At 39.3% G+C, this 21,101-nt stretch overlaps 1 protein-coding gene across 3 annotated transcripts in view; it reads right to left on the bottom strand.

Annotated features, from left to right (window-relative positions):
• NCOA6 (nuclear receptor coactivator 6) overlaps positions 1-21,101 on the bottom strand; it is a 108,030-nt gene that overhangs the window by 43,335 nt on the left and 43,594 nt on the right. For 2 of the 3 annotated variants that reach the window (XM_006876875.1, XM_006876874.1), the window contains exons 9-12: positions 18,624-18,745; positions 12,615-15,605; positions 9,204-9,272; positions 6,791-6,827 (exon numbers count right to left, since the gene is read on the bottom strand). In XM_006876875.1, the coding sequence (XP_006876937.1) occupies positions 6,791-6,827; positions 9,204-9,272; positions 12,615-15,605; positions 18,624-18,745 (3,219 nt within the window). The remainder of the gene's footprint in view (positions 1-6,790; positions 6,828-9,203; positions 9,273-12,614; positions 15,606-18,623; positions 18,746-21,101) is intronic. The other variant, XM_006876876.1, reaches the window with a different exon arrangement.

Genomic DNA, 21,101 nt, shown 5'->3' with positions numbered 1-21,101 from the left:
AGAGCTGATGAAATGAAATGCAGATGGATCTCTTGAGATACAATAGTGAATAATTGTTATCAGGACTGATTGTGAGGGTTAGAAATGTAAAGGTAGAGGTTTTATAGCAAGGAAGAGAGTTACTAACTTTCCAGTCCCTAGGACCATCAATGTAGAAGAGCCGAGAGCGGGACCCTACCCAGAGAAGCAGTGATGCCTGAGATGGAGGCAGAGATGATGACGTGGAACGATGGAACAGCTGGGGAGTTTAGATCTAGAGAGGGAGAGCAACTGTGTGCTGAAGACGGGGTGTGGGGTGGTGGGAGGGGGGAATGGGGGATGTTAGTATATGGGGCAGGCTTGCAGGGTATACCCTTTGGTTGGTTGATGATGCATGGAGGGGATTGTAACCATGGCAATGAAACGATATACGACAGAATGAATGTAAAACTAATGTTCTCCCATGTAAACTATCATATAATTCACAATAAAACATTAAAAAAAAAAGTTGGTTCCTTGAAAGGATTAGTAAAACTGACAAACCATATGCAAACCTAACAAAAGAAGGAGAAAATACAAAAGACACCGTAAGAAATGATATAGCTAACATGACAACAGGACCAAAAATACTAAAAAGGATAATAGCAGAATACTATGAAGAACTGTTTTGTTTTTAAGTGCTGTGAGTTGGTTCTGACTCATAGCAACCCCTATATAGGGTTTCTGAGGGGTGGCTAGTGAGTTTGAACCACTGACCTTGAGGTTCAAAACAACCTTTCGGTCCAGTGCATTAACCTACAGTGCAACACCCAATAAATGTGAAAATCTAGAAGAAATGGATTATTTTTTAAAAAATATGGCCTACCTAAACTAACACAAGAGTGAAGTAGAAAACTTGAACAGACCTATAATAAAAGAAGAAACTGATCAGGTAATTTGAAAACTTGTAAGAAATAAAAGTCTGGACCCAGATGGCTCCTCCCAGTGAATTCTACCAAAAATTCAGAGAAGAGCTAACACTAATTTTACTCAGACTGTTCCAGGATAGTAACACAGAAAAGGATGGAAATCTCCTGAAAATATTTTATGAAATAAGCATAATCTTCACACCAAAACCAGGCAAAGACATCATTAAAAAAGAAAATTATAGACCAGTATCCCAGGTTGTGATACAATAAGATAAAAACTGAACTGCTAACCTCAAGGTTGGTGGTTCAAACCCAGCAGCCACTCCTTGGAAACCCTATATTGGGTTGCTATAAGTTGCAACTTACTCAACGGCACTTAACAACATAACACCTCTCATGAATATAGATAAAAAAATTTTGAACAAAAAAGAATTCAACAATGTATCAAAAAATAATATACCATGATCAAATAGGATTTATACCAGGGATGCAAGCATTATTCAATATTAGAAAAACAATAAACACAATCCACCATATAAACAAAACAAAGGAAAAGTAAAAAAGATCATATTGATTGCTGCAGAAAAGATATTATCTGATAAAATCCTACATCTACTCCTGACAAAAAACACTCAACAAAGCAGGAATTGAATGGAAATTCCTCAACATAATTAAGAGCACATATACAAAACCAACGTTACTTTCAATGGAGAGAAACTGAAAGCATTCCCTTTGTGAACAGGAACCAGACAAGGATGCCCTTTAACACCACTTCTATTCAATATTGTGTTGGAAGTCTTAGCTAGAGTTATAAGGCAAGAAAGGAATCATACAAATTGGCAAAGAAGTAAAACTCTCTCTATTTTCAGATAGTATAATCCTACGTAGAAATTCCAAAAACTCAGTAAGAAAATTATGGGAACTCACTGAAAGATTCAGCAAAGTAGTAGGATACAAGATCAATATACAAAAATCAGTTGGATTCCTCTATACAAATAGAGTGAGCTTTAAAAGGAAATTAGGAGAACAACAGCATTTACAATAGTCACTCAAAAGATTAAATACTTAGGATTACATCTAATCAGAGAAACAAAAGACCTATACAAAGAAAAATACAAAACAGTACTATGAGAACCCAAAAGCAACTTACAAAACTGGAAGACTATACCATGATCATGGATAGAAAGACTTAACATTGTAAAAATGTCAACACTACCCAAAGTAATGTATAGATGTAACACAAGCCCAAGCCAGATTCCAACATCATTCTGTAAAAACATGTAAAAACTGATGACTAACTTTAAATGGAAAGGGAAGAGACAATGGGTAAGTAAAACACTGCTTAAGAAGAACAAAGTTGGAGACCTGTCACTCCCTGATCTCAAAATTTATTACACTGCCACAATGGTCAAAACAGCCCCGTACAGAGCAACAAAAGATGCATATATCATTGGAACATAATTGAGAACCCAGAAGTAAATCCATCCACATAGAGTTAGCTGATCTTTGACAAACTGCCAAAGCATATTATTAAATGGGGAAGAGACAGTTTCTTTAACAAATTGTGCTGGCAAAACTGGAAATCTATTTGCAGAAGAATGAAACAAGACTCATGTCTCTCAAACCATATACAAAGAAAAATTCAGCTTAGATTAAAGATCTAAATGTAAAGCCTAGAACTATAAAGATCGCCAATGAAAAAACAGGGACAAACTTAGGGGCTCTAATCATAAATATACTATTAAACATTACAAAAAGACACACAAACAGTAGAAGATAAAATAGATGCCTGGGACCTCCTGAAAATTAGAAACTTATGTGCATCAAAATATTTCACCAAAAGAGTAAAAAAGGAATCGAGAGACTGGGAATATTTTTTGCAATGACATATCAGACAAGAGACTAATTTCTAAAATGTACAGAAAGCTACAAAATCTCTAACAAGAAAAAGACAAACAATCCAATTAAAAAATGGGCACAGGACATGAACAGACACTTCAACACAGAAGACATTCAAGCAGCCAACAAACATGTGAATAAATGTTCATGATCATTAGCCATTAGAGACCTGGAAAGCAAAACAACAATGAGATATCAACTCACCCCAGCATTAATAGCAAAGTTTAAAAAATAAAAATGTTAGCGAGGATGTGGAGGGAATGGGACCTTCCTAGATTGCTGGCGAGACTGTAAACTGGTTCAATCACTCTGCAAAACTATAATAAAAATACCATATAACCCAGCAATCCCTCTAATTGGTATATATACACAAGAAATAAGAGCCAGGACACAAATTATATATATTCACATCAATTAGATACAGTCACATCAATGTTCACTGCAGCACTATTCACAATAACAAAAAGATGGAGACAGTCTAAATGTTTCAACGGAAGAACGAATAAACCAACTTTGACATATACACACAATGGAATACTATGCAACATTGACCATCAGGGGATCCCATGGTCAACTGACAAAACTTAGTCCACAAAGACAATGTTCTATATCCTACCTTGGTGAATAGTCTCTAGGATTTTAAAGCTCATCGGTGGCTATATCTAAGGAGCAGCTATTGGTCTCTCCATGTGCCGAAGAAAAAAGAGTGATGAGAATTGAAGAGGCTTGGCATCAATTAGTTCAACGGACGAATGGAACTAATGGAGAATATCAGTGTTCATGACTCTGAGTGACCTCTGGTAGCGCAGTGGTTACGATTTGGGCTGTTAACCTCAGGGTTGGCAGTTTGAAACTACCAGCGGTTCTACTGGAGAAAGAGGCTTTCTGCTCCTGTGAAGATTTACAGTCTCGGAAACCCTATGAGTCGGAACCAACTCCACGGCACACTACCACCCATCACCATGACTCAGACTAGAAGAACTAGATGGTGTCCAGCTACCACTAATAAATAAATGCTGTGAAAGGGATCACATTATAAGGTCCCCGATAGAGTGGCAGAATATGTGGAACAAAACTCAAATTAAAAAAAAAAAGACTGGTCAGAAAGAAACTGGAGGAACCTGAGACTATGGGCCTCAACCACCCTTTAGGTCTGGAAAAGAACTCACCCTTTCCAGCTTTCAGCCAAGCAGTAGATAGGTATGTTACGGGGAATAACAACACTAGGAAGGCATGCTCACCATTAAACAGTTAATCCTTTACTTAAAGACAAAGTTGAGAAGGGATGAATGGAAATAAGAACTATAAGGAAGAAGTGGGATATTTTCTGTTCATGGAGGGGATTGCAATAACTGAGATGAAACAAAGTGTATGATTTGTTGAATGTAAAACTGATTACCTTGTCTGTAAACCTGTAACTTGATTCACAACAAAAACTTAAAAAAAATCCTTGGGAAGGAAAAAAAGTATCTGATTAAATTTGCTTACAAGGCATGGGAGGAAAAATAAAACAAAACAAAAAACTTGTCAAAGGGATGCCTCCTCTTAAAAGTTCTCAATGATCTCACTTCACAACTGAAGATGTCTCTCCTGCCCTTTGGTTCACAAGCCATACCGAGTATCTTCTCTTTTAATATCTGAGTCCTCCACTACATTATGAGCTCCTTCAGGAAAGAAACCAAGGTTTGTCAAGTATCAAGTATCTCTACTCCTCCACCACTGATTCCTGAGGGAGGGGTCCTTCCATTATTCCTGGGAATTTTGCCACCATGTTCACTATCCTAGTTTTATGGATAACAGCTGACCCACACCCAATTATACGCCATGGTTAAGTAGAGGAAAAGTGAGGCTGGAGCTGGGAGTGGAATTAACAAGTAGGTGGGTTTACACCCCTTCTTTTAAGTGATGAGGGTATCTTTCTGGCTGAGCACTCTGATAATTGTCAAAGCCTCTGAGAAAGGAAGATTTCTCTTGAAGGTGCCTCTTTTTCTTGGAAAAACAAAAGCCAGAGCAATACCCTCTTGGAGTTAATATGACCAATGTTCAGGCACCTATGGAAACAAATACTCAGAGGGGATTTCTGGTTTAGTTAGCTTCTTTCTCTAGCTACATAGCGAGTAGCAATATAAATAAACTCAATATTCAGCCCAAAACAAACAAGACCAAATAGGCAAAATGTTAAGTAGAATTAGCAATGAATCTAGAATTAGAATAACAGGTTGTCAAGTCTTAGCCATGCATTTACTGACCATGATATTTAACTGTCATTGGCTCTATAGGATGAACACTGGACTGCAAATCACAAGGTTGGTGGTATGAGCCCACCAGTTGCTCGGCAGGAGAAAGACGCAGCTTTCTGCTACCGCAGATTTAGACTCAGATACCCAATTAAGGGTTACTATGAAGTGGAACCAACTCAATACCACTTAGCAACAAAACCAACTAAAGCATCATATTCTTGATCTATAAATTCCATCTTGTCTGCTGTAAGAGTGAGGGCTGTTTGAATCCCATCATCAGAACTAACTACCTTCAGCATTTACTAAATCTGTGACTTTGGGCAATTTAGTCAACCTCTCTAGGCCTTAGAATTCACACCTGCAAAATAGAATTCACTTTTCCTAATATTGCTGCTGTTGTGCCATTGAGTAGGTTCCGACTCATAGTGAGCCTGTATAGGGTTTCTGAGGAGCGGCTGATGAGGTTGAACTGTCACCCTTGCAGTTCAAACAGACCTTGTGGTCAAGTGTTTATCCAACAGCGCCACACCAGGACTCCCCTTAAAACTAAGTAAGATAATACACAAGATAAAGTTGTTGTTGGGTGCCACTGAGTCAGTACCGACTCATAGTGACCCCATGCACAACTGAATGAAACACGGCCTGGTCCTGGGCCAACCTCACAATCGTTGCTATGCCTAAGCCAACTGTTGCTGCCACTGTGCCAATCCATCTTGCTGGGGGTCTTCCTCTTTTCTCTGATTCTCCACTTTACCAGACATGACATCCTTCTCCAGTAACTGATACCTCCTGACAATATGTCTTAAGTATGAGAGACAAAGTCTGGCCACCCTGGCTTCCAAAGAGCACTCTGTCTCCTTGCTCAAGGTACATATGCTCAATGTATGACATGGAGTAGCATTCAAATAAATGGTCATTATTAACACCTCACAGGGCTGATAATGAAGATTAAACAACAAAAAAATGCAAAGGATTTTACAATCTAAGTTGACATTACAGTTCTTGTTGCGGTTGAGTCATTCCGACTCCTGGTGACTCCAAGATCACAGAGTAGAACTGCTCCACAGGGTTTCCAAGGCTATGAACTTTTGGAAGTAGACTGCCAGGCCTGTCTTCCGAAGTGCCTCGGGGTAGATTTTAACTGCCAACTATTCAACCAGTAGTCAAGCATTGAACCATGTACTCCTAAGTTCATCTACAAATAGGAAAAATTCTTTAGCATTCCTACATTACAAAAGGAGTGGCTTTTGGAAAATTCTAACACTCCTCTCCATGTTCTGATGAGGCTGAAGCACAGTTGTATTTCATTTGCTAGGCTAAGTGGGACAATACAATATAATGGAAAAAGAGCCTGGGTTTGGGGATCAGATACTGCCTGTTTTCTTTCTTTCGCCTTGACTCATTTGTAAAATGGGAGTGAAACAGTTATACTTTATAGGGACTATTTTTAATGACATTTATAATAACTCTATTTACTGAGTTTACTATTTACTCATTATGGTGAGAGCTGAACATATTACCTCTTTTCATTTTCAAAACAATTATAAAAGGTAAGAATCTATCCAGCAGGTTTTATTAAGAGAAATCTTACCTCTGAAAGATTAGGGCTCATGGCAGCTCCCTACTTTAACAGGAAAAACTGACTAATGAAAGAGTGAAGTAGAGTGATAAGGTGAGGAAAGGTTTAAAAGGCTGAGAAAGCTGATACCAAACTAAGAGGTTTATAACATATTCATGCTGAGTATACAGAAATGATCATCTTACCTTTGCCCAGAGACTATGGCAGCATTTGCCTCAAGTTCTGTAAAAAAATATAAAAGACAAAAATGAAAAGCTAGATGTCTACAAGAATTCTGAATGGTATATATAGGTTGAGGTGTCTCAATGTTCAGGATTCTTACCCTACATGGTAGAGACCGAGTTGGCTGGACACAACTTGGTTTGTCTGGGGCACAAGACACTTGGTCTATTTTTATATTGACTAAATACTGTGAAATAATCTTATTTGGATGAATAGAACTAAACTCTTACTGCCTGGATCATATTTCAGGCAGCTACAACAAGGTTAGAAAAATAAGCCTCTTCCTCTCAAGTAGAAAAGCTATTTTCATTCTTAAAATATCTCCACCCTTTTGAGACTTTTTTTTTTTTTTCCCCCCCCCAAAGACAGCAATCTTCAAGTATGTCTTGAATATCTATTATGGATGCAATTCTCCTCCAACCTCTCTGAGTTTTAGAGGGATGATTGTTTTTTTTTTGAGGTGTTCTCTACAGATGCCATTATGTGACTCTACTCCTCAACCTTCAAGCAATGACCCCGAAGAAAGGAAAAATTCATGGAGCTGTCTAGCATGATTTTGCACAAATGAGCACTCTCTAAATTTACTAGGTACTTCTTTCTCAGCACCAACAGAAAAACATTTTCTTCCTCTACTACTAGATACCAACCTTTAAGCCATTCCATTTTTGACAAAATGATAAAACGCAGGTAGCACCAGACAGCAGTGATTCCTCCTGCTTTTGGTCTCCCCCTGCCCCTTCTCCCCTCTCACAGCACGCAGTACCTCATACTCACATGTTAAGATTGGGTACAAGTCTAACTCACCCTACTAATTACATGGTAACCTCCCATGTAGGCAGCAATGAAGTCAGAGCACCTGGGTCCAAATTCTGATCTCACTGTTTATCATCATCATCATCATTATTATTGCCATATGACCTTGATCAAATTACCTGACCTCTCTGTACTCAATGTTTCATTGAAAAATGGGGATTATCTCTTTACCCACCTAAAAATGAAGAAACTTAATAAACTGATAAATTTGAAAATTTTAATACAATTGCCAACATTCAGTATCACCCAGTATTAGCTATTATTATTGTTATGATAATCATATAGTGCAGCCTTTCATCAGAGGAGACTGGACTACTCTACCTTCAATGCAAATTGCTGTCAAAAAGGAATCCTTGCTTCTCACTTGCTGTTTCACATCTAATTGCTCTACCTGACCCAGACATCCTCTATAAAGAAGCCCTCCACAAGAACTAGATAACAACCCACTGAGTCTCTGCTACCTTGATGGATAGGGTAGAGAGTACATTCATTGGGAGATTTGTGCACAAACATAAATATGGTTCAGGTCAGAAGATGTAGTAACCTTGATTAGTTTGCTCTTTGAAAACGAGCCAAAATTCAATGCTTGTGCGAATTTTAACACTGTTATAGGAGTCCTAGCATGGTGCTGTGTTACTGTGCTGGACTGCAAAGTCAGTTTGAAGCTCACCAGCCACTCCTCGGAAACCTGATACAGGGTCGCTATGGGTAGGAAATGACCTGATGGTACTAACAACAACATAGCTAGTTCACATAAGTGAAGATCAAAGGGGTTTGGTAAGATCAAGGTGGCTTTGTGGGTTTTTATTTCAAAATTATAACCTACTTGTGGGAAGCAAACATACCTTTCAATGACCTAGAGCAACAAAAAGGCAAGACCAAACTGTATCATATTTATGATATTTATCTGTATCAACAGTCTAATCTATGATGGCAGCAAAAATGCTGTTAGTGCCATCAAGCTCTTCATTCATTCAGAGTTGTATTTGTCAGATCACCACAACTTCTTCTGTAAACACCATCCGTAGGTAAATGACCAGGTTCCAATATCTTGGTCAAGAGGAAAAACTTAATGTCATTCAGAGATAACTGAAATGACTCCCTGGAGAAATGGCTATAGCACTGCAGCCGAGATTCTCTGAACAAGTCTCCACTCCTATCATGACAATGCAATTACTATCTCAGTGCATTAGTGCCTGCTACTTGAATGACCATATGCCAGTCATCAGCTGGCAGCCACAGGTGCCAGGACCATAGCATAGGGAAAACTACAAGGGTAAGTGTCTCAAGGCCAGGTAGCAAACAGACAATGGCACTGAGATGCTCTTCTGGAGTTTTCTGGCTGACACCAGGAATGCCTGAGAGTAAGCTGGTCAGAGGAAAAACAACCTTAAATAGCACTGCACAAGCTCTGCCATTCAACTGAAGTCAGTTCTGAAGCAAACAGATAAGATCATTTCAGCCACTTCCTGGCATGAGAACATGCGACATGAGGACAATAGTAGTTCCTTCACATGAAACTCATTCTGCTCTTCTGAGAAGCCTTTACAAAATGTGTCTTACCTGGTCTAGCAACAGACCCCTGCAGTGCTGTGGCTGGAGTTTCCTTTGGGATTAAACTCTGTGAAGAGGCTAAAGGCAAGAAAAAAAAATATAGACCTTTTACTGTATTTTTCTAAGCAAAAGAGAAAACATTAAATCAATCAAGCTAAGTAGCTTCTGACACACATTCTCTTTACAGGAAGGGTAATACTTGAAGTTAGGCTTGAAATTACATCTCAAAACCTACTTAAAAATTAATATAATACTCAATAACATAAACTAGCATTTATAGGTCATTTGGTTTTCCTTTATGCAAATACAATAATCAGGGAGGGAGGTGATCATGAGGACAACAGTGCCTGTATTTGTTGGCTTCTTGGTGTCAAGTTCTGCCCCAAACTCTAGAAAACACACCTTAGTAGGCAGCCCAAACTACCTTCAGAAGAATTACACCATTCATCCAAGCACTGAATTTTGATTCTGTCTCACCTAACACTACTCTTTGCGAACTGAAATGAATTTCTTTTGTACTTTTCTACAGCACTTAGTAAGAGTGATTGGCATAGAGCAGTTATTCAGTTCATATGTAATAATTCAATTTGATAGGTTATTTACTTATCTAACAAATAGTTACTAAGAACTTGTAAGGGGCAGGCACTTTGTCCTCCTTGTCCTTCAGAAGCTCAAGCTAATATTAAAGATAAGATATATGTATGTGATACAGTGGAGTGCACTGTGAAATCATATGAAGGAGAAACAAAATACAAAATCCTTCAGGAGTACAAAGGAAAAGCGATCAAGTCTAGTCTGAGAAATCTGGAGGTACATTGGTAGTTGGTTATGTGCTGTCAAGTTGGTTCCGACTCATAGCAATGCTGGATAGGGTTTCCAAAGTTATAAATTTTTATGGGAGCAGAAAGCCTCATCTTCCTCCTGCAGAACTGCTAGTAGTTTTGAACTGCTGATCTTGAGGTTAGTAGCTTGATTCATAACCACTACGCTACCAGAGCTACCAGGTACATTAATGGAAGAGATATTAGAATTGGGCTTTGAAGAACACAGAGAACTTAAACCCTTGAAGAGGAATGGAGTTGAACAGAATCCACAAGTACTCCAGAACTACACCTCTGGGAAATATGGGAAAGATGACAAAAGTGGCATTAGCATACCACAGCTACTCAAGAGTAAGTCCTCCCTCCCATCTGGGCACTTCAGTCTAGATAACACCGCACCTTGAATAAATCCTGCAACAATAAGTATTTCATTCCCTGCTTAGTAGCCAATGATGCTTTTGTGTTAAGAATTTATTGTGGAGGTGGCTAGCTTAAAATTGTATCTTAATTTAAAAGTTAAAACTTTTAACTTTAGTAATTCTCAAGGTAAAAGCATAGACGCTTCATGAAAAAGAATGGAAACACTCACTATAATCAAAATGGGCAGCTTTAACTAAAATTGAGAATTTTCCAACTGCTATTTTCATCTCCTCAAGATTCATATATTTCTCTAGTATTACATATAATCCAGATTAAAATATTTTCTAATCTGTTTATCATTATTCTCTTGTTACCTGAGGGAAAAACTCTCTGAAAAGAAGTAGAAATGGAAACATTTAATAGTGGAGACTATGTTTAAGTCAAACTGGGTATCTTTTTAATTCTACATACATCATCAATACAATTAGAATCACACACACTACCTTGCAACTGCCTATCAAGTCTCTGCCTCCTCTGAGAACAGAGAACTCCTTGAGGGCTTTTATTCTTCCCAGTATCACTAACACTGAGGTAAGGAGGCAGAGAGGAGAATGAACCTTCCCAGTGTTCTGTATGTTGGCTATTTTACCTAAATTCTCTCCATTCAATCCTTGTATAAATTCTGAGAGGTAGGAATTACATTCTCCACTGTACAAGTTAAAAGGAAGGTTAAGGAAAGTATTCAACTGAAGCTGGTAGCTAGTGCGGTAGCTAGAATTTGAAGTCTAGAGTCTAGGCTTGTGCTCTCTCTACCCTTCCAGGGTGCTTACTCAGTGGTATGCGCTCACAGCATATCAGCTACATAAACAAGTCAGACACTGCTAGCTGACCTAGGATATCACAAAAGTCCTTTTCTAGCTCTGCAATGTACAACTGATTCCACTCTGGAGAAACAGAGATTCTGGACTACTGAGGCCTCATGGGAGGAACATGTGTGTAGGATGGAGGGAGAGGAAGTGTAAGAGTACTGTATGTTTCCATCATCTACCCAACTTAATCGTACACAGGATTCATTATGAACCAGATGTATGTGAACTGAAACGATCAATTTACAAAGCAAATACATAAAATGGTAACTTGCAATACACACACACACACACACACAATGTATTATATATATAAAATACTATTTATTGAACAATTACTATGTTCAAGGCCCTGTGCTAAGCATGTGTTATATGTACTACCTCATTAAATTCTTACAACTACTATTGTCCCCATGTGAAGAGCGGCATGATCAATTAACTTGCCCAAGCCCACGTAGCTGGTAAATATTGGTGCTGTGACTCTTAACCACTTTGCTCCTCCTATGTCTATTCTCATGGAACTTGACTTCTGGGAAGCTCTCTGCTGGGAGAAAGCCAGACCGAAAGAGAATGGCCCCTGGGAAAGTATACAATGAGAAGCCTGCTCTGAAACAGCTGAGAATGCATCTTCATCACAGTAAAGAAAACCTGCTGAGGCCACTATTGACATTCAAGAGTGTATCATACTACAGGCTCACAGTATAGACCTTGAAAAAATTTACAAAGTGCAATGAACTTCAATTTTCTCACCCATTGTTGTTCAGTGCTGCTGAGTTGGTTCAGAGTCATAGCGACCTTGTATAGGGTTTACCCGGAGCAGTTGGTACGTTTGAACTGTTGACCTTGTGGTTCACAGTCCAGTGCTTATCATACAGTGCCACACCAGGAGTCTGGGTAAGACTATCTGACATGGTTGGTATGATGATATGAGTTGTATGTAAAAACGGTTCCTTGTAAACCGAAAACTTATTATACAAATGAAAGGTATATTATCATCTCAGGAGCTGAGAGAGAACTGTGCTAGTAATTATAGACTTAACATGGGATTTAAAAATCTATCTTCCAAGCTAAAATGAATATAGAGAAATACTGTTAACTGATGGTACATGGAAGGGATTACAATCATTGTAATGAAACAAAGTATATGATTTTTTAAAATGTAAAACTGATGATCTGCCCTGTAAACTTTCATTCAAGTCACAAAAACTTAAAAAAAAAAAAAAGTCTATCTTTCAATGCATTATCAATAAACAAAACTACCACTACTATTATTTAATCAATTCTTGTTCAAAGTAGACAAGGAATCATGCTTTCTCTTGTATAGGTCATCAATAAACTCTGACACGAGAAGATGCCAGGTTCCAAGTACATACCTATGCTGGTTAGAAGCTCTGGATGGGATCCCACCTTCTCCTCCACTAGGCCACCCGCAAGTGGCTCAGATGCTATGCCACCATGATTGTTTTTTGTGGTCGGCGCCGTGGAGATGAGCTCAGAGGGTACCAGAGTGGTTACTACTGAACGTACACTGCTGGGGAGAGCACCGCCCGGTAAGCTGGGTCCTGCTGAGGCGGAGCCTGGGCCTACAGGGCTAGAGGTCATTTTTAGTAGAGTGGGTACTGGGGGTGTTGGGGTTTTACCGTCCAGCTCTGTGGATAACTGCTCTGTTCCCATGAGTCCTGGAGTTGCAGTTTCTAGCCCTTGGCCTTCAGTCTCTCCATCTGCACCATATTGCTCTTCCCCTTTCTCAAGAGCGCCTGTGACTTTCTTACATGCCTTGGTCAGTAAAATCTGGCCAATTTTGTCCACTTTTCCTTTGCCCTTACTGGATGAGACTGGGCTTCGCCGGTTGCCCGAGGAGCCTGGACTATTGGTCAAAAGGGGAGAAACCATTGTGGTTGACTGTGAAGAGGGAAGAGTACTCTGATCTGCTGAGGTGCTCACCTGAGGACTGGCCTCATCCGTATTTAATTCTTTCACTTGCTGGACAGGGTGGTGAGGAGGGACAACTGGTGAAGTTGTACATGGGGGAGAAGGAAGCTGAACAGGGGTGGCTCGTGAATTAAGGACCAAGGGTCGACTTGTTTGTAGGTTAGGAGCAGAGTTATTGGAAGGGGCATTAGGTGGTACAGGAGCAGAAGAAAACTTTATGTTCTGAGGTATGTGTAAAGGGCCAACGACTGCGACGGAGGGAGGCATCAAGCCAGAGTTTGTTGTCAGTGGGGCTGCAGGAATCGTGCTTGGCTGTGATCCTTTCATAACCTGAATTATTGAGGATGAATTGATAAAGACAGGTGTAATGAACTGAGGCCGGGCATTAGACTGAGCAGCTGACTGTCCCTCAGAAACCATAACCTTGCTACCCACATTGGGCATTGTGACAACTGTTGACATTATTGCAGACTGCAGGTGGGTTGGCAGAGCTGCTGATGTATTAGCTGAAGTTGTGATGGGATTGGAAGTTACAAAAACAGTTATCTGGTTTGGAGGTAAGGGAGTGGAAATGGAGGCAGAACTAACAGGCCTTGACATTACTGGAGGGATGCTTGGTGCAATGTTAGAATTGACTTCACTCAATTCTGGATGCACCTGGGTTGAACTCGGCTCATTACTATGAGGTAAACTTAGGGAATTAGAGGGTTCTTTAGAAGACGGATCCTGCAGTGTGGGAATGACAGATACTTTTTTGAGGTCTTCCCCAGAAACTACTGGATGTGCTACTTCCAGATCTGTAAGCCCAGGGGGTTTAATGGTCACATTAGGAGCTCCAGAGTTGTCAAGAAGTTGACTTAATGATGTTGGTGCTTCCCTTATTGCAGGAGGCACCAAATTTTTGTTCTCGTCGACACTGGGAAGTCTGTTAGGATCCAAAGGTTGCCCATCCTTTTTGGATTGATCTTCAGGGACAACTATTTTTACTTCTTGGGCAGGAACTGCTTTTAGCTCAATATTTAACTGTTCCTTCCTACCCTGGGAATTCTGGCAATCGCTGTCCTGAGACACATTCACGCTCTCCTTCTTATCCTCGAGAATGCCCCCAACTGCAGCCACAGGCATAGTGGGATTTTGAGGATTCAGCCCACTGTTGTTTGGAAAGCTCCCAGGTATAGGGGGATTGGCCAAAGGTGTGGGACTGACCAAAACATTCCTCGGTAACTCCACATTCTGCAACAGGGCTGCGTTGGTTTGAGAGGTCAGATTAAGTTTAGGGGCTTTTGAATTTTGCCTGCCAGGACTTGGGGTGGTTTTCCTACTGGACCCAGGACTAGACCTACGACTGTTGCTTGGACTTGCCCGTTTTGTTCCTCCAGGGTTAGACTGCTTTCCAGGATTCATCACCACAGAATCTAACTTGTGAGTTTGTGGGGCAGCAAAATTTGAAGGATTATTCATTGTAAGATTTGAAGGTGCTTGCCCAATGGCCTTCAAAGTTGTTGGGTTTAGGCCCTGTTGATCAAAGCCCCTGTTTAAATTTGGCCTAGGAGGTAAAGGAATATTAATCTGTGGAGGGAAGAGTCCTGCTATGGAGGCATTGAGTCTTTCTGGTGACAGACTGATTTCGGAAGGCTCTGTGCTGGGAGGGCGGTTGTTGGGCGTCTGAGGATAATAGGGTCTGGGACTGGCTCTGTTTGGTGTTTTAGGTCTAGATGTTTGAGTTGGAGCAGCCACATTTGGGAAGTGGTGGCCATGAGAGCTGGGCAGGGAATTTACAGGAGGTTGCTGGGGAGTTGCACCTTGAGCTGCTGAAAGGGGTGATGGTCCAGGTTTTGGCCCTGCCATCAGTAACTGATTCTGGGAAACTACTAAATGTGAAGACATGTTATTTGGGCCGCCTGAGACAGATGGTACTTCACTGCCACTCACTTCAGGAAGTGAGGACACTTCTCCCAAGGGTGAGCTGGAAGGATTCTGTGGGTTCTCCTGGTACACCATTTTCCTTGAATTGCTTCCCAAAGGAGTATTCACGGGCATTGGCATTCTTTGTTTATCAGGTGATGGTGGCACGGAGGCAGGTCCTTGCAAACTGACCATGACAGGCATGCTGCCACTCTGTTGCATGGGCATTCTCTGAGAGTCAGAGTTCAGGGGGCCTCTTGGGGGATGGACATTTTGGGAGACTGGAAGTCTAACTGATTTGGGATCTTGCTGCATCATGAGCATCATCATCATTTGTTGCTGCTGTTGCTGCTGCTGCTGCTGAGATTGTGGCTGACTGGGAGGAGGCTGCTGCGGCGGCTGCTGTTGCTGAGGCAGTTGTGGCTGTGGCTGCTGTGGTGGTGGTTGTGGTGGGGGTGCCACATGCTGCATAAGCTGAGGAGGCATCTGTTGAAGTGGCCTCTGTTCAATTGGTTGAGAAGGATAACCTAAAACAAGCCCCCAAAATCAGGGAAGTTAGATTTTCAGCATAAAAAGCTTTGCAACCTTTAGAGTACAGCCAAGCAATACTCATCTAGGCTGCACAGACTGTGCACAAATAGCTCAAGCATGCCCCTTCCAGGGTAGGGAAAGCCCCTTTTTATACTACATAAGCAAAGAGGCACACTCCTCAAGGAAGCAAAAAGCAAAGCATCAAGAACCTGGAGCTCCATCAACAGCAAGTAGCTGAACCCCCCGCAGTGGAGTCTCATGCAGACATAATACTTCACTGTACTTGTGAATGAAGTGAAGCATTCAGGATTCATTTTTTCTGTTAGTAAAGGATTGATTTTTTAAAGAGATGGTAAAGGGATTTAAAACTATTCCAATCCATTGGATCCACACACTATGATGCATCATTTAGGTTTGTTCCTTTGGGGAACCCAATTGAATTAAACTATCCCTCTGATGTAAATCAGTTCAATAACCAGCAGGTGCTAAAGGAAGTTGATAAACCCATTTAAAAAAATATGAGGGCCTTGATGTTTTTGTGAGTATTCACAAATATCAATTATATAGTTAAAAAAATACCCATTTCCATTTACTTTCTAACATGCAGTATTCTGTTCAGAGAAATATTTTTGGTGAATCCATAATTGGAGAGTATGGAAGCCAGAAGCATAGTCCTTAGGAATAAAAAACAATTTCTGGGAAAAGAACTCTGAGGAACAATGCATTACAGATTTGCAGAAGGCAAGTTCTTCAACGTGTGTCTTGTGTGAAGATTGTACTTGTCAATTTAGAACAAAAACCTTACACCATCAGCAGAAAGCATAGAAAGATCATATAGTTAAGCCAAGAATAAAGGTGGTTAAGTGGAAAAAAGTGGATGCAGGCTGGGATACAATTTCACAAACTACATTTAATCCACTGTTGCATGAAAAATAAATTAGGAAGGCTTTAAGGAGGTGCAGGAATAGGAACAATTTGGTTCTGGCATTCTGAAGAAATGTTGGCTCAAGATTTTCACAGAGCAGCTACCAAATACTGCTCTGACCCACACAATCATTTGTTTAATAGCTAATTAATGTCTTCTGGCCCAAGAGTTCCATGGCACCGGAGAGTAAAATGTGCAGAATCCAGTTTTGAAGGTTTGAAAATATTTTTATATCTCTTTCTGTTTTAGGCCCAAGTAACTTCTACAGGTTGAACTGTTCTTTTGGCTATATAGTCACAGTGGACTTTTATTTTCCACTTCTAGTGTAGGGTTCCCAATTTAAGTAAATTGTGATTTTTGTGGTATCACAGATTTTTTTTCTTTAAAATCAGTAGAGGGTCTAGAAGCTGGAGGCAGCAGTCCAAAGAGTAATAATGGTAAGAAGACAGATTGGAATTGACATGATGAAATGGAAGCGAGGGAAAGCCAGGACACACATAATGCCCATAACACTATCAAAGCCAAATCTATTAATCAGGGGTTGCAAGCCTATATGCCTTCATGGGGCAGGAAGGTAGTAAAGAAGTGAATGGGCTGGTATAAAACATATGGAGTCCTGTTGAAAGTGTCAAACTAACAAATCAGCTGCCCAGTCTAAAGATATTTAAATTCACACTTTTGTTTAAGATGGCATAGCAGCTCAAACATATTATAGGCTGAATTCTGCCTGCTGAACCTCAGTTTACAATCTGCAGAAAGGAGGCATAAAAAACGTCTTTTAATGTCTGTGAAGACTCTTGAGATTTATTCAACAACAGTTCAGATGTGTCTGAGGGAAGAAGATACCATCCTGTTCATAATACTTTCTGGACATACCTGTAAAAGACTAGTGACATCCTAGCCTCAATTATGCTGATGCAACTCACTGATGGCAAGTGTGATTACATCTAAGCAATTTGTAAGAAATAACACCAAGAACTGACAGCATGAGGATTCACTCTTAAAATATGTAAAATAAAGGTGGATTACAGTTTATTCCTAAAAAAATGCCACTCTTATGTGTCAAAAAAAGGAAGTGGAATAACTAGAGGAAGAAGCAAAACATTATCTTTTGCATACACAGCAGAGTGGCCCAACTATGAAGGATTTGTGTGTTTTTCAATGTGTTATTGGTGAATAAGTTTACAAACCATTGCTCAGGCCAAGGGTAACCATGCACAGAGAGATTGTGGCACTGTTCTTGGTTCTAGAATAAAATGAATTTTAGGTGCTTTTCCTTTTTAATGTAAATTTTAAACATTTAGAGAATAATAATATTTTACATTCAGAGAGGAGTACAACACAGGTTTCAACATATTAAATCCATTGCAATGGAGTTGATTCTGACTCATAGTGACAGCACAGGGCAAAACAGAATTAAGCAATAGGGTTTCCAAGGCTGTAATCTTTACAGAAGCAGATTGCCCCATCTTTCTCTTGTGGACTGGCTGAACAGCAGATCTTTCAATTAGCAGCCAAGCACGTTAACTATTGTGCAAAGAGGGGTCTTTTCAACAATCTTGGTACTATTTATCATTAAGTTGGGTGATAGGTACATAGATGTCTACTGTATTATTCTTTATGAATTTTTTGTGTTTTAAAGAACCATAACAAAATTCAATAAACAAAAATAATCTTGTTTTAATCCCTGCTTTGTGAAGGTTCTAGTAGGAAAGGATATAAAAAAAAGCAGGCAAGCAGCATTAGAGTGAAAAACACCTCTCCACTTAATCTTATTCCATTTTGCTGCCAACTAGAACCTTGACATTGACACAAATAAAGAGGAACTTGGTATTTCAATCTGATTGTATGAGGACTTAAAATAACCAAGGATAATTTGAGGAGAATACAAACACACAAATATAAGAAGTTCTACTTAAATTTTTTACTTAATTATTATACCAAAGCTTCCAAAAGTACTAGACATATTCAACTGCTACTGTAGCCTAATTAGCAAACAAAAAAATGATTGTTTCTTTGAAGAGAAGGAAGCCTTGCAATGCTATGTAAATGATGAGAAGTATACAAACTTTAGCTAACATTTTATCACCTGGTGGCCGGTTTGAAAATTCTGGCAGTTTAGGGCCTGAGTTGTCCAAGTTAATTCCTTGTTCTCCAGGCAGTGATTGTTGATCACCCTCTTCCAGACCAGCTGGGCGAGTATCTGTGGAGCTAAAAAGCCAAAAAACACATTTGAGAGTAAGTTGTATAGTATATACACGAAGCTAATTTAACCCCTTCCACATTTTGGACGAACTAAAATCTAAAATACATTTGCGTTATTACCTTTCTTATTATTCACATCTCTCTAGTCGGAATAAAAGAGTCAATATTTGACATGACAATAATTTTAACAATTTCATTAATTACTAAAACCCACTCAATCTAATAGCATGATATAATGATAAAATGATTTTCATGTAATCATCTACCTTTTAGATATTTTAAGACCTGATCACATCTTGGGGCTATCAATATAATAAAGAACTGTTCTTATGAAAGTACTCTATCTGTAAGTGTAGCTATAAAATTAAATTCAGTGAGTCCAGATTGTTTGTTTGCGGATATTACAATTTTGGCTTCAATAAATTCATAACACTTTGGAAAAGGTTGTAAGTTGGTTGGTGGAAACGTTACTCAGAGAACAAAGAAGGATGACCAGATTAAACATAATTAAGTTGCTGCACAATGAATATTTGCAGCAATGACTTTGGAATGACTTCATTTTGATCAGTGTGTAAGAGAGGGCTGGAGGGAAGAATTTAAGCACAATTTAAAAAAGTATATCTACTGATACCCATATTCCCAAAGAATTAGAAAGTTCTCATATCCCACATTTTGTATGTAATTTCACCCCTCACTACACATTTCATTCCAACCTTTAGTTTCCCTTTTCCCTAATTGTGGTTACCTATTTTTAGATACTACTTTATTCCAGTTACTCTGTGTAGTTTTATAAGCTGCCTGAAATCCATTTTAGAAGCTCCTAGCACATGAAAAATTTAGAAGATGAAGCAGGTTCTTAGCACATACAGATCCCTATACCAATTTGTTCCTTATGTGACATCAAGTAACAGGCAAGCCTACTGTGGCATCCTTTACTCTCAAATAAATGAACAGCTAGAAAATCTCAGATATATGGTGCATCCTTCTAATGTTATGAATAAGAAAACAAAGGCCCAGACAGATGTAAGAGATGGGCCCAAGGTTCCACAGCAAACTAGTGGTAGAGCTGGGAACAGGTTGTTTTCCTATTAAATCTAATGTCTCCCTTTCTTAGGAGCCCTGGTAACATAGTATATGAACTTTTCTACGATTTGTAGGCTCAACAAGTAAACCATTTCTCTTAGGGCTGGTGAAGGCAGCAAAAAATGCAAACAAATAGCAATTAAATAACGTGCAGTTTTACTTCTGGATTGTTGGAAGGAATAAAACAGTATTCCCACAATAACTGTTATTCCCACAGGTTGACAGTAGTAAAAGATTTAACTAAGAGTCATTGGATAATTATATAATAGGCTTATTAAGTCTCAACTCAAGAAAATATAGGTTGTTAATATAACCAACTTTTAAGAGTCAAGCAGCAACAGTGAGTATATTAGAGTACAGCCAAAGAAATGTCAGAAGGCTGAGAAAAAAGTATACCCACATCTTACTTATCATCATGGTTAGGTTCCATAAACCACCAGGTCATTATGAGAAAATCGGCATTATGTGAAAACCAACATTACACGATAATGGATGACCACATTAGATCACGAAGTGGAGGCTAACTACACCATTACATAACTCCTAAACCACTAAGACTCTTGGCCCAGCTCAGTAGACACCTAACGTCATAGCTCGTGTTACTTTTGCCTCACACCTCAGCATTTGTTACTGCCAAATACCTGTCGTTAATGTACAAAATAGTGGGATCATAGATTTACAATTTACTATTATCAGAAATTTGTAATATGGGATGAAATTAGTCAATAGTGAGGAGTAGGTATAACTTTTTATTTTGAGCATTCGTTGTTGTTAATTGCTGTCGAGTTGGTTCCGATCCATAGTGACCCTGTATAGGGTTTCCAAGGGGAAGCTAGCTTAAATAAAGCTCCTTTATCTGTGGGATAAAGCACTGGACTACAAGGTTGGTTTGAATCACAAGGTTGGTGGTTCAAACTCACCAACTGCTCCTTGGAAATGCTATATAGGGTAGCTAAGAGGTGGAACTGACTCAATGACACTTGACAGCAATTCTTTTCTACAGTTGCAATAAATTTTGCATCATTAGTTACTATTCCCTGTTAATAAGTGTGTAAGAATTTGTTTTATGATTAAAGGCAGACAGAAAATCCAGCTCAATCAAGATTCCTTCTGGAAACATTTTATCAAAGCTAAAAATATGACTTAAATTAAGACTTAGCTTCAGGAGATAAAATATAAATTAATTTGATAATTGCCTTTCCTGCTATGATCTTGCAAGGGAACTCACCTGTAAAACCTTTATTGAAAGGGTAACTGATTTAAAAGGTCCAATCATCTT

The sequence above is a fragment of the Chrysochloris asiatica genome, unplaced genomic scaffold (genome assembly GCF_000296735.1).
Source record: "Chrysochloris asiatica unplaced genomic scaffold, ChrAsi1.0 scaffold00423, whole genome shotgun sequence".
NCBI lineage: Eukaryota > Metazoa > Chordata > Mammalia > Afrosoricida > Chrysochloridae > Chrysochloris > Chrysochloris asiatica.
This window is presented reverse-complemented; position numbering and strand designations above follow the sequence as displayed.